A 12,500-nucleotide genomic window follows, 5' to 3' on the forward strand; every position below is an offset into this window, starting at 1 on the left:
AGTCTTAATTCGCTGAAATATTTCAATGTCATCGTATATCTCGTATAGTTCATCGTACCACCGATTGCGGTATTCGCCGACGCCAATACGCAAAGGATCATAAATCTACCGCCGGACCTTTCTCTCGAAAACTAGTACTAGTACTAGTACTAAGTACACTAGTACTTATCAGATGTTGTCATGGTTCATGCCTTTGCACCTTATAGCAGGACGGGAAAAGTGACTGAATTATAGAGGTTAGGGCTTGTTCGTCGAGAGAGGACTTTACCCGTTCTCAAGAATTGTTCTCTACTCCGATCTGCAGCTCGTATTATTTTCTTCAGCAATAGGTTGAAGAAGTCGCACGATATGGGATTTGCCTTGTCTGAAACCTCGTTAGGTATCGAACGGCTCGGAGAGATCCTCCCCGATCTATAGGGAGCTTATGGTATTGCTCAACGTTAGTTTACACACCCGTATTAGTTTTGCGGGATACCAAATTCAGACATAACGGTATAAAGGCATAAAGGCAGCTCCTTTTCGTTGTGTCAAAAGTGGCTTTCTGTTCTTTTAAAGAGTAAACGATTTGTTTGTCTGTGTGAGTGAATTTTAAATATTATATTATTATTTTTTTTTAAGTTTCTCCTTTCACTCTTAACTAAGTGTCCCCTTATGCAATTTTACCCGACAAATCGCACCACACTTTCAATTTCAATTTCGCATGCAATGAAGTGTTAAATTCGATTTAAACTCCTTAACTCGCTTATCGCCAGATGTGCCAGCAGCCAGGCATGCGAGCAGCGCGCATGTGCGGTGGCAGCCCCAAACAGCAATTTGCCACATTTGCACGTTCCGTTTTTGCAACGGCTAACGCCATCGTGGGACTGTTGGCGCTCATTCGGGACCGCAAAGTGTTCGCGTGCAGACGCTCATCATGGCAACGTTGGAACAAGAATTTGTCGATTTCTTTGCTGAGTGCAAGCAGCAGGGCTTCAGCGCCGCCGAGATGCGTGCCATATGCCAACCGTTGTTGCAACGTCGCAGCAACAGATGTTCGGCGGTGGCATGCGTTGTTTTGGCCATCTTCGGTGCTTTGTGCTTGCTCTACAATTGGTGCGATGAATTTAGTTGGTTTGTCAGTGCCATTGGACGTTTGCTGCTGATACAGGTGTTGCCCTATTGGGATTGGATGCCACTTTATAACAGTCGCTGTCTGATTGAACGTAAGGTGGATAAGGTGGACGGCGGTAGTGCGGCACCCACAACTAAAATCCCAGCACGCTACGAAACGGAAGCGGGAAATTGTGTGCTCTGCGAGACGCTGGGTGAGTATTGTTGAGGGAATTTGTAGTAATATGATTCTTATATTAAAATCGAAGCTTTAAAACAATTTTGTTGTGATCTTTGTGAAAATAAATGGTTTTGTGATGGAAGTAAGAAATCAGAAATCATTACAGGATTTAGAAAACCAAATTGATGGACTGCGTCTTTTCAATACTTCCCTTGTAGGGATCTCTTTAGATAAGAATATACAAATAAACATATAATGTTTTGCTACCAAAAATAGTTGAAGTCGGTCCGTATTTTCTCTTCGCACCAGATGGTCATAAGGAATCTTTCGGATATCCGGCTGGCTGGATATATGTATATCAGACAAAAAGAAAGAAAACTTCTAGAAACTGAACGTTGCTCGCATCAAAAATGAGTATACTCCGTTTGCGTTCTTCTGCATAGAGGCTTCAGGTGCAGACCTTTCAAATAAAATAGCTCCCAAGAGCATCCAAGATCAATTTTTCCTTTAACCTCCACTTCGGCTTACAAGGGACATTTTCAGACTATACTGCTTTCAGAGAAAAAACTTCCCATAGAAATTCATCAAACGTTAAGAAGTGTCTTGAAAGCGGTACAACCTAATAAATATCGGGTTACAACAAGATGCACTTCCAAAATAGGTGAACTTGATCAAACGACTGACAAACAAAAAACCAAACCGCCAATTACATATACCCAGAACTTACGAATCTCATTTCAGTAACGGAAAAATATTTTATATATTCTCTCTTCTGTCATTTCCAGAGCGCATTCCCACCACAACGAATATCACCTTCTCAACACTTGAATCAATGTACCTCGAACGTGGTTGGCCAGTAATAGTAACCGACTCGCATCCACCGCGTACGCTGAACACACTGCTCAATCAAATGTACAACTCCTCGTCGGATTTCCTTGAAAGTGATCCATGCGATGTCTCAACGAATTTAATGCTGAAAAAACTCTTTAACTTAGAATTGGCTTTGGAGAAGATTAAGCACACAACACCGACACACAACAAATGGTTTCTACAATTGCGTAATTGTCAGCGGCGCGCAGTCAAGGCCTCACGTCGCTTCGTCACACGACCCTACTACTATCCACTGCACCTCGAGCCGTTCTACTCGAGCTGGGCACTGTTGTCGCAGAACTATGCGTACGCAGAATTTAATGAAATCTATTTACATGGCTTGATCTTCGTACAGCAACTGAACGGTCATTTTGACATACGTCTGCGTCCGAAGCAACCCTGTCCAAATCGCTGTCCTGTGGTGAATATACGTTTGAGCGCTGGCGAATGCTTGGTTTTCTCCACGGACTTGTGGATCTTCAGCTATGGCACTGAGACGGTCGATAGTAAAGCTGCTTCAGTAGCTACAGTGTTAGAAATCGATTGGCAGTTGTAGGGTGGTCCTTAAATGCGGCAAATTATGAACTTTTATGAAGTTTTGAATGTGTTTCTTGATAAAAACAATGTGAAAGTAAACTTGTACTCATTAATTTATATTCAGGTATTAAAAATAATTACATTTAATTTAATTCTAAATATATGTACACAAATATAATTGGCCTCCAGGCAAAATAGCTTAACTAGAAAAAATTATTTTTGAATAAGACGCTTAGAAGCAGGATTTAGATGCCCAAATTGACTTCTAGGGTTAAACTTTTCAATAGCAATATATGGAACTTCAAGGAAAATGTATAGTACCAAATAAAAAACTTGACTTGAACTCTACAAAAACTTAACCCGATTTACGCCTGTTTGCCTAATGACCAAAGGCTTGACTTAATTTACTTAAAAAAACGAAAAAAAATCAATGAAACTTCTTTATTTCACATTGCTCTACGCCTTGCGATTCTTCGTCTCCACTAGCTTCTGCAGCGTCGCCGTCAAATTGTTGATCGCATCGATCTTCAAGCGCTCGATTTTCTCTTGTTGCAGCGCGGTTGTCTTTTGGAATTGCATTTGTTCGCGATGCAGCTCCTTTTGGCATTGAATCTTCTCACGTTCCACGTCCAGTTTGCGTTCGAAATAGTCCTTCCACCAGACGCCCTCCTCCTGCGCCGCATTGACGACAGACGGAAAGTGCGCGTTGTTGCATTTGTTACTATATCCGTTCGCATGTGAGATTTCCAATGGCAATTCGTTGTCATTGAATTCCATTTTCGGTTGTTTCAATTCCGACATTATGGTCGAATCTTCATCGAACTCATCATTGGATTTGTCCATATTCGTTTCGGCTATGTTGGCCAGCAACGACAGTTGATTCCCGTCGAATTGTGCCATCAGTTCGTTGGAGAGTGCGGGCGCTTGTTTGAGCTCACGAAAAGCTGACGTTTGTGGTTGTTGTTGCTTCTGTTGTTGTTGTTGCTGCTGCTGCTGTTGTTGTTGTTGTTGAATAGCTGATTTCGAATATGGCGATGATTGCATTTGAAACTCATATATATCGACTTGCTTATCCTTCAAGTATTTATGCATCTCCTCGAAGAACTCCCAATGTACATAGCCGCTGGACTTTTTCTTCGGCAAGTTCTTGCTGTACGTAATCAATATGTTGTGCCATTTCTTTTGTACTTTCGCCGCGCTATAACGGAAACCCAATTTCTGTAGCTGCCGCGTACAGTGTAACCAAAGCGCTGTACGCTTTTGACGTCCTTCCGTGAACATGCCTTGCATCGGTCCGCGTATGTGTATGAGTGCACGCGTTGCTTCCGAGGTCCAAGCGCGTTCATAGGGACCGCGTCCACCGATTGTGATGCTGTTTCCATTGCTGCCCTCTACCACTTCTTCGAGTAGACAGTCATCGTTGAGATCATCGCAGTCTTCGAGATCTTCATCGCTGATTTGGTAGTAATCTGGAAGATGAGCGTTCGATTTTATGAGAACATTATGTGGTGAGAACTTAAGAACTTGAATTGTACCAAAACACACATCACACAAACGATATTGCTTAGCTGACAAACAAAACAAACATTCTACAAGCAGAAGTTACTAAGCGTCTAAACTATCTGCTAGGAAGTAAGTATACGATTAATTTGAAGTGGGATCCTGTCCTGTCGTCAAATTGTCCTATAAGTGGCCGTCTTATTCTTAATGAGCTCACAAAGTTCACTACAGCTTGCTTTTCCGGATATTCTTAACTATTTTCGGAAGATAAGATGTCACGGGTAAATTGCCTTGAAACATTTTATAATAGCGCTTAGAGTAATTGCAATCTGTAGCTAAATTGAGTTTTTCGTATCAATGTAACTTATCGCCTTGACTATCCCTTGAAAATCTACCAAAAAAAACTAAGAAATTTTCGGCTTAAAACGGAAGATCCGTTGTTTGACTTTTAGGCTACTATTTACTTCTATGAGAGCTACTGAAGAAAAAAATGTTCCTCTCTTTGCTTTAAAATCCAAAACCAGTTGTTGAAAGTCTGAATTGCGAAATTCGATTTCGATTCATCCATGATTTGCCCCATATATTCCCTATGCGCCAAATATTGAAAAAGAAAGCCTCTACCACAAAATGCTCCGCCCACCAAAAGCTCCATCGGGATCGGATAGAACCTCTTCGAGCGGTAAGATACCAAGCAAAGTTTGAGACAAAGACACTCCTTATCGTGTGACTTTTTCAATTTACGAAGCTGCAAAGCTAAATAGAGAAGGAACAATCTTCTATAAAAGTATAGTTGCTAGCATCCGATGATGATATTGAAATAATTGGAAGCAAAGCATATGGGTCTGGTTGTGAACGAGGACAAGACAAAATATCTTCTGTCCTCACTGTTGACATTCATAACTTTGAAGTGGTAAATACTTTCGTCCATCATGGAACCAGTATTAGCGCCAATAATAATATCAGCCTTGCAATCCAACGCAGAATACCCTTTGCCAACAGGTGCTACTTCGGACTGAGCAAGAAAATTGAGAAGTAAAGTCTTCTCCCAACGAATGAAGACCAATTACTACTAGTCACTAATCATCCGATGGACGATGACAACATCCGTAGTCTCTGGACCGATGAGCTGTACGAGATATACGACGGCATTAACATAGTTCAGCAAATCAAGCAAAACTTGTATTGATGACGAGTTTCTGGACACCCAAACTGACTCAACCAAAATCCACCATCAATTATTGGTATGCTAAGTACAGACGTAGCGAAATGAGCACCGAATAACGAAGTGGGCACCCAAAAGAAGTTGTTTACCGACGATGGCAGCAAAAAAGTCTCCAAAATAATATTAGATGACCGTAAAATGAAGTTTCAGATAGCAAGAACTCTGAAGATGTCATGAACGTGTACATCATATCATTCACGATATGCGTATTAGAAAGCTCTAAGCATAGTGGATACCGCGCGAGCTACCTTTTGACCAAGAACAACGACGAGTTGATGATTCGGAATAGCGTTTGGAGATGTTCAGGCGTAATAAATCCGAATTATTGCGTCGATATGTAACAATGGATGAAACGTGGCTCTATCATTTCACTCCGAAGTCCAATCAACAGTCATCCCAGGTAAACAGCTCCAGAGCGAGGAAAAAACAACAGTCGGCTGGCAAGGTTATGGCATCGGTACTTTAGGATGCGTATGGAATCATTTTTATTGACCAGCTGGATAAGGAAGGACTATCAATAATGACTTTCATATTGGACCATTTGAAGCACAAATGTAAAACTTGTAGAAAAAGAAAGTACTGTTTACCAAGACAATGCACCGTGTCTCAAATCAGTGTAAACGATGTCAAAAATTCATGAATTGGGCTTCGAATTGCTTCCGCGTCCACAGTATTCTCCAGATCTGTCCCCCAGTAACTATTTTCTGAGCTCAGATCTCAAAAGTACACACGCAGCGAAGAAATTTTCGTGTTGTTCTTTTGATGCGGCAGAATTCTGCTGAGTTGACAGTCCTTGGCCGTAAAAAAATTCGCGTCCGTTCCGGTTACGTAGGCCCGACCGTTATGGGAACGGAATGAAGGGGTGATCGCCGAAAATGTGGTTTACTTTGAACGAAAATATAAAGCGTACAACAAATGCGCTCTCTCAAGAGACCGACTATATTTTGAACAAAAAACCGAATTTTGCCGAAAAAATATGTTTTACTATCGTAAGCCGGAGACCTGTTCAATTGTCCTGTTACGTAATAAAATACGAGAAAGCAGAATTGGCACACACATACACACATACATACATACATATGTACTGACTCTCTACTTATACACTCGCGGTGAAAACGCGCACTTTTCTTTATTCACCACACACCAGCAATAAGTCTTGGCGCTCACAGCATCAGCCCAAGCGAATCCAAGCATGCTAGCTAAATTCTTTTCGTTTGCCTAAGCAACAAGCAAAGAAAAAGAAGCTGCAGCAAAACAGAATTGATAAAGCAATCAAAAGCGGAGAACGATTAGAGGCACTAGCGACAAGTATTCAACCGCACGCTTGTGTCCGTCGCCAGTAATGATAACGCGCTCCAAGAAACCACTAACACCAGACATACATACATGCACATATACATATGTGTGTGTGTGTATATTCGTTTGTACTTTGTTGCTGTATACACATTTGGGCGATGAAAAAGCAAACAAACACTTCACGAGCTAGCAACTAGGCGCAGGAAAGAAGCTAAATTTGCAGCATAACACTAACAACACAGCAGCACAGCAACTTGTCAGGATACAGAAAATCTGTTGAACTGTAAATCAGTGACGTAAGGGCAAAACACACGCACACACAAACATACAAAGAGATACTCTTTTATAGTTGATTGAGGAAAATATTGCAAATTTACTGTTATTTTATTGTTTTTAACCACTTACTGTTATCATTCTCAAAAGTATGCGCCGCTGGTGCTGATTTTTGCGACATGGCGTTCCAATTAACTTTTAAATTTGTGCTCCGTATTATTGATGTTTCCGATTTGCTACCTTTTCTAAGTAATATATGTATACACTGGCTGTCAGCACTAGATCTACTGCGTAGCGTTTGTTTTCTCTAACTAATTTCGTGCTGTCGCAAGCGCCCTAGCGATGCTGTAAAAATCCTTGCGGACACAGCTTCGTTGTTGAGCACATTCGCCTGGTGATTTACCGTTTTCTGTGTGTTGCTGACTCACTTGTCGCTCTCGTCGTTAGATCTGCTCTCACTGTGCTCGTGTGTTGGCTTGGGTCTGTAAGCGCTGACGGGGAGGCGCTCGCACTTACAGCAGTGCCAGCCTGCAGTTGTAGGGGTCTGACGACTAGCGGGTGGGTTGGCGGCCGACCTGGGCTAGTGGCAGGAAGTCGTGTGTATGCTAATGCATGTTTGTTTGTGTGTGTGTGTTGTTGTTGTTGTTGTTCGGTTCGGCTGTGTGCGCTTCGTTCGTGTTAGCATCAGCATTACCGTTAATCTAGCTAGCGCTCATCCATACAGCACCGACAGACGCAAGGCGGCTGCTGCTTGCTGAGAGGGCTAAGTAATTCGTGAAATGTGTTGGTGCGAAAGGCAAAAGCGAAATTTCGAAAACTACCCCCTTGAGTGAGTGCGAAGTCTTGTGTGAGTTACTAAATGAATTCTAATGAATGAATGAATGTATGTATGTATGTGGACATGTGTGTGTTAGGCGATATTAATTGTTGCGCAAATACAATTCTAGTTTAAAGGATATTAAAAAGAAACAGAATCAATGTCATAAGGGTAAAAATAAATATTTCAGATATTATATATAAAACTTGATGTTCATATACTTATAATTTCATACATACATATATTTAATGCGTTATATGAATGTATATTCATACTTATAAGTAATTGTATAAGTAGGTGTTTGTCACAAATTATTCCGCGTCAATATCGAATTAATACCAAAGTTATTATCCAATGTATTTCCAATCTTTACTTCGAAGCCTTTCAACGATTATATTCGAACAGTTAGTTTGGAGGCATACAAAATAAATCTTAAAAAATTGATCGACGCTGCTCATTTGCCGAAATCGCCGATATCGGACCACTAGACCACTGTAGTACATGCTATTGTGGGCAAAAAATAGTAAGACTTTTTCATTATTTTAAAATTCCTAACTTGTCCTTCAAAATCTTTGCCGTCTCCCTCAAAGAAATCATCCTTGGCTCCAATACACTTTCGCCAAAGTTTTTTCCAATACTCGAAACAGTGGTTAACAATACCCGTAGCGATTCACGTTCAATGCCTTCAATTGATTCAAAACGGTTAAGCCGGAGCGGCTGTTTGAGTTTGCTGAAGAGCCAGAAGTCACACGGAGTTAAATAAGGCGAACACGCTGGTTTCGGCATGATATTGGCTGAAAATTTGGCGAAAAACTCACGAAGAATCAATGTAGTATGTGATGGTCGACGTTGTCTGCCCATAAATCCGGCATCTTTTTTTCGAATAGCTTCGCGTAAACGACGCATAACACTCAAATATTATTCCGTGTTGGCAGTTTGGCCGGTCGCAAGGAATGCGAAGTGCAACATACCTCGATAAACGAAGAAAACTGTCAACATAACCTTGGTTTGTGACCTCCTTTGACATGGTTTTTTCGTTTCGGCTCACCTTTGCCACGATATTCGGCCGATTTATCGTTGGTTTCCGGGTCGTAAGCGTACAAGTAGATCAAAAACTCATCGCCACTAAAACGTTTCATGGCATCCAGTTAGTCAGAAGACATTGTTTCACAGACGATAACGGGACGTTGTTTTTGAACAAAATTTAGTGATTTTGGAACCAATCGTGCTTTCACTTTTCTTAGGCTCAAATGATCTTTCAAAATGGTTGCTTCCGACATTCCAACGATCCCAGTAAGATCTCTAACTGTTAATTATTGATTCTCAAGCATCAATGCCCCTTTTTTATTGACGTGTTGATCAACAGTTTAAGTTGATGGCCGTCCAGGATGTGGTTCGTCATCAACGCGTTCTCGACCATTTTGTTGTACCAATCAAAAACACTTGCTCGCTACAAACAATTATCACCGAAGGTCTTTTTCAACATTCTGAACATTTCGACACCAGAAATTTGTTCTGCACTCAAAATTTAATGGAACTTCTATGTTGAATAATTTCAGTCTTCGTAAAAATCGGCGAACGCACTTTATGCACTTCAGAAAGACAAGCGTCTACTAAACCCAAATGATTATTTTGATGTGACATTTGGCTCAGATGTCACTGATAGTCATATCAACAGAGAAAAAAATATTTCGAGGATTTATGAGCAATGGCGGATACATTATGGGTTTCGGAAATGGTATTATTCCAAACCATCTTTCTCTTTTACGAAATCCTGAATTCAAAAATAGCAGAAAAGTAACTTCAAAATAATTGGATGAAATAGCAGGAAACTTTGACTGTATATTAGTTAGGGTTAGCGTTCGAAGGCGAGGATAGAGATTTGTGATGGTTGGCGATGGCTTGGTCAGTTTAATTACTTTTCAGACCACAGGATATTCGCTGCCAAAAAGCGATAAATTCGATGCCTAACTTCGCATAGTCTCCACTGCGGAGTATGAGGATCGCCGAGAACGACTGTATACCAATGTATAGTATGTGCACACTCGCGAAAAGTCGAGCACACGATTACTCGAACGTTCGGAAACTTGAATATATTTCCTACTCCATTGGCTACTTTAAAACTCGAACAAAATTTTTCTCTAATTTTATATGCGAAAACATATCATATAAAAATAAAAAGCGTCATGGAATATGACTTATTTCAATATCAGGGAAAAATTATCTTCGCGACCGGAACTAGTTGAGCTGTTCGAAAGAAAGTTAAAAGCTAAAATTCAAGAAATTGGACTATGTCCACAACAATTTTATAGCGGAGATGAATCCGGGTCCTCTCAGAGCCTCAACAAAATCCTCAAGTCGTTAGCCGGCTGCAGATGGTGAAAAGACAAAGAAACGCTGTTGGCAAGGCAATCGGCCGGCCGACCCTTAACTACGCCGCACCACTATGCTCGCGTGGATGCAGTGAAACGCAGACTCGGAAACTACAGACAAGTCAGAACACTGCATTCCGGACTACAACGGGATGCCTGCATGCGCCCAGTTAAGTATGATAATGAACTCCACTCCAAGCAGTTTCTGCTGGGGCGCTTTCGTAAAAATCATATATTTCTCATATGTACATACATATATATTTTCGTCTGATCATATGTAAGTCATATAAGTATAACAAATAAGATAACTTACTAGAACTAAGCGAGCTTACCTTTGCCATAAAGTAAGCGTGTACCAAAATGTATGCAATCGGCTTTCAACATTCCTAAAAAAATCACTAATTGTTTATAGTTTTTATATTTTCCACGAAATTATGAAAAATGCACATTTTTTCAACGTATAATATTGGTCTCATCACTTTAAATTTGTTTTTATAATCAAACAAAGAATGAAACCATTTCGCGCACACATATAACTAAACACATCCATACACATGTTTTATTAAATTTGCTTGTAACTAACATAAAATTCAATTAATTATTTAAATCTGATTTATTGTTCATTAATAAAAATAAAACGATTCTTTAACCACCACTACCGCCATTCAAATGTCAAATTTTGAAGGAAATGGGGATAAAAGAAGCAAATCAATAACAAAAAGAACCGCAAGGAAGTGCTGTTATTGTACAAGATCCTGCCGTATTTGCTCCAACGACGTTCTCTGCTTTCAGAGATAACATACCACCTCAACCTTGGCATGGACTTCACAACATTTCTTCATTCACTTTTAAAGTGGGATAAAAAGCTTAAAAAAAAGTATTTAAATATAACAGCAGCGTGAAAACATTCAAACGGTTAAAAAATCCAAGCGCTACTACAAATTTCACTACCGAATCTATTACAAAAGTGTCCAAAAATAAACAGCTGTTTATGACAGTTGACAAACGAATCGTTTCGGAAGATTTGGCGGCTGAGAAATGCATGAGATTTCACGCACGCAATTATTTTATAAATTTTAAGTGAAATTTCTGCCAAATAAAAAAGAAGATAGTGAGAAAACAAGAACAGTGAGCAATGAGTACAAATGGCAGTGTAATGTAAGTAATTTGATTATATTGCCACGAATAAATAAATACATTCTTGCTTTACAAACACAACAGCACCGATTGGAAGCGTCTGTGGCAACTTGTCTCCGGCATACACCATGAAACACCAGAGAGCACAGTACGTGAAGAATTGCTGAACGTATCGAAGGAACTGCAAGACGGTGTGCTGCAATTTCGCAAGCGTACAGCCTCTAATGTGAAATTGGAAGACTTGCTGAAGAAGAAGAAGCAGCAGAAGTTACTGCCATTTACGCAGAATTTGCAAGAGTTGTTGGTATGTTATTTAAAAATCACGTTTAGCTTAATATATTTAATACAAAAATATTTTGCTACTAGGACTTGGAGTCGCAACAATGCTGGGAGATACTCTGCTACTATCTAACCAATGAATATCGCGGCTCCGCCAGTTCGCTCGCAGCACATATTTCATCGGAGAGTAATATGAGCAAACTGCTCGATGATATTTGGGGTTATTATACGCTTGAACGTATGATCGTATTGAAAATCGTTAAAAATTTGCTACTCTTCTACAAAACACCCAATCATCCATATCACACGCAATACAAAGAGATTTTAAATAAAATTACACTGCCAAAATTACGTGATTCCTACCTTAATCAATTGGAGCAACTCATTAGTGCATATCCACCCAATCAACTGGCGAATGGGGAATTTTTCGATTATCACACACGTCTAATTGTTTGGTCGGAAGGCAATGCACGCGAAATCAACGAAGTACTGCACATCTTGCTACTGATCTGTGAACACTCACCATTTGAATTGAAGCATATTGAGAAACTATTCGACTGCTTTCGACAACACACTTTTGGCAGACAACAAAGTTATTTGGACATTGCGAAGCCACTACATAATGAGTTAATGACACGTTTAGCGTACTCGGAGACTATCTTGCTGTTGAAGTGTATCGACTTGAGCGACGCAGCCTCTGCTTTAGCGCTGAATATTATCGACTCATTGGATAAGGAAATCATACGTATGTATCATAATCCCGAAAATGGTCCGCTGCTGCTGGGTTGGATGTTGCTAAAAATGCGCTTTACAAAGGCCATGGAGGACGCGCAAGCTTTTCTGCCATGCCAGTTGATGGGTAAACGCGCCATTGACTTGCGTTGTTTTGAGTATTTGCACAATCTGCTAACAAGCTCCATGTTCAAG

The 12,500-nt window shown here is 40.3% G+C and overlaps 3 protein-coding genes across 3 annotated transcripts in view; 2 read left to right on the forward strand and 1 right to left on the reverse strand.

The window, feature by feature from the left end:
* The first annotated feature begins 876 nt into the window (after positions 1-876).
* LOC120772794 lies at positions 877-3,036 on the forward strand. The gene is made up of 2 exons (XM_040101577.1): positions 877-1,304; positions 2,056-3,036. The coding sequence occupies exons 1-2, from the start codon at positions 914-916 to the stop codon at positions 2,694-2,696; spliced, it is 1,032 nt and encodes a 343-aa protein (XP_039957511.1). The 5' UTR covers positions 877-913; the 3' UTR covers positions 2,697-3,036.
* LOC120772793 (forkhead box protein O) lies at positions 2,730-7,263 on the reverse strand. The gene is made up of 2 exons (XM_040101576.1): positions 7,101-7,263; positions 2,730-4,146 (listed from the first exon to the last, which is right to left on the reverse strand). Exons 1-2 carry the CDS (start codon positions 7,147-7,149, stop codon positions 3,134-3,136), a joined length of 1,062 nt encoding a protein of 353 aa, XP_039957510.1. The 5' UTR covers positions 7,150-7,263; the 3' UTR covers positions 2,730-3,133.
* Positions 7,264-11,170: 3,907 nt separating this feature from the next.
* LOC120770888 (nucleoporin Nup188) overlaps positions 11,171-12,500 on the forward strand; it is a 9,343-nt gene continuing 8,013 nt past the window's right edge. The window contains exons 1-3 of the mRNA XM_040098531.1: positions 11,171-11,315; positions 11,379-11,598; positions 11,661-12,500. Of these exons, the coding sequence (XP_039954465.1) occupies positions 11,293-11,315; positions 11,379-11,598; positions 11,661-12,500 (1,083 nt within the window). The 5' untranslated portion in view covers positions 11,171-11,292. The remainder of the gene's footprint in view (positions 11,316-11,378; positions 11,599-11,660) is intronic.

This window comes from Bactrocera tryoni, chromosome 3 (assembly GCF_016617805.1).
Source record: "Bactrocera tryoni isolate S06 chromosome 3, CSIRO_BtryS06_freeze2, whole genome shotgun sequence".
In the NCBI taxonomy this organism is placed as follows: domain Eukaryota; kingdom Metazoa; phylum Arthropoda; class Insecta; order Diptera; family Tephritidae; genus Bactrocera; species Bactrocera tryoni.

Coding starts and splice junctions, on each gene's coding strand:
- LOC120772794 (XM_040101577.1), top strand. CDS start 914: ATGGCAACGTTGGAACAAGAATTTGTCGATTTCTTTGCTGAGTGCAAG. Junction 1,305..2,055: donor TGTGCTCTGCGAGACGCTGG/GTGAGTATTGTT, acceptor TGTCATTTCCAG/AGCGCATTCCCACCACAACG.
- LOC120772793 (XM_040101576.1), bottom strand. CDS start 7,149: ATGTCGCAAAAATCAGCACCAGCGGCGCATACTTTTGAGAATGATAAC. Junction 4,147..7,100: donor TACTTTTGAGAATGATAACA/GTAAGTGGTTAA, acceptor CTCATCTTCCAG/ATTACTACCAAATCAGCGAT.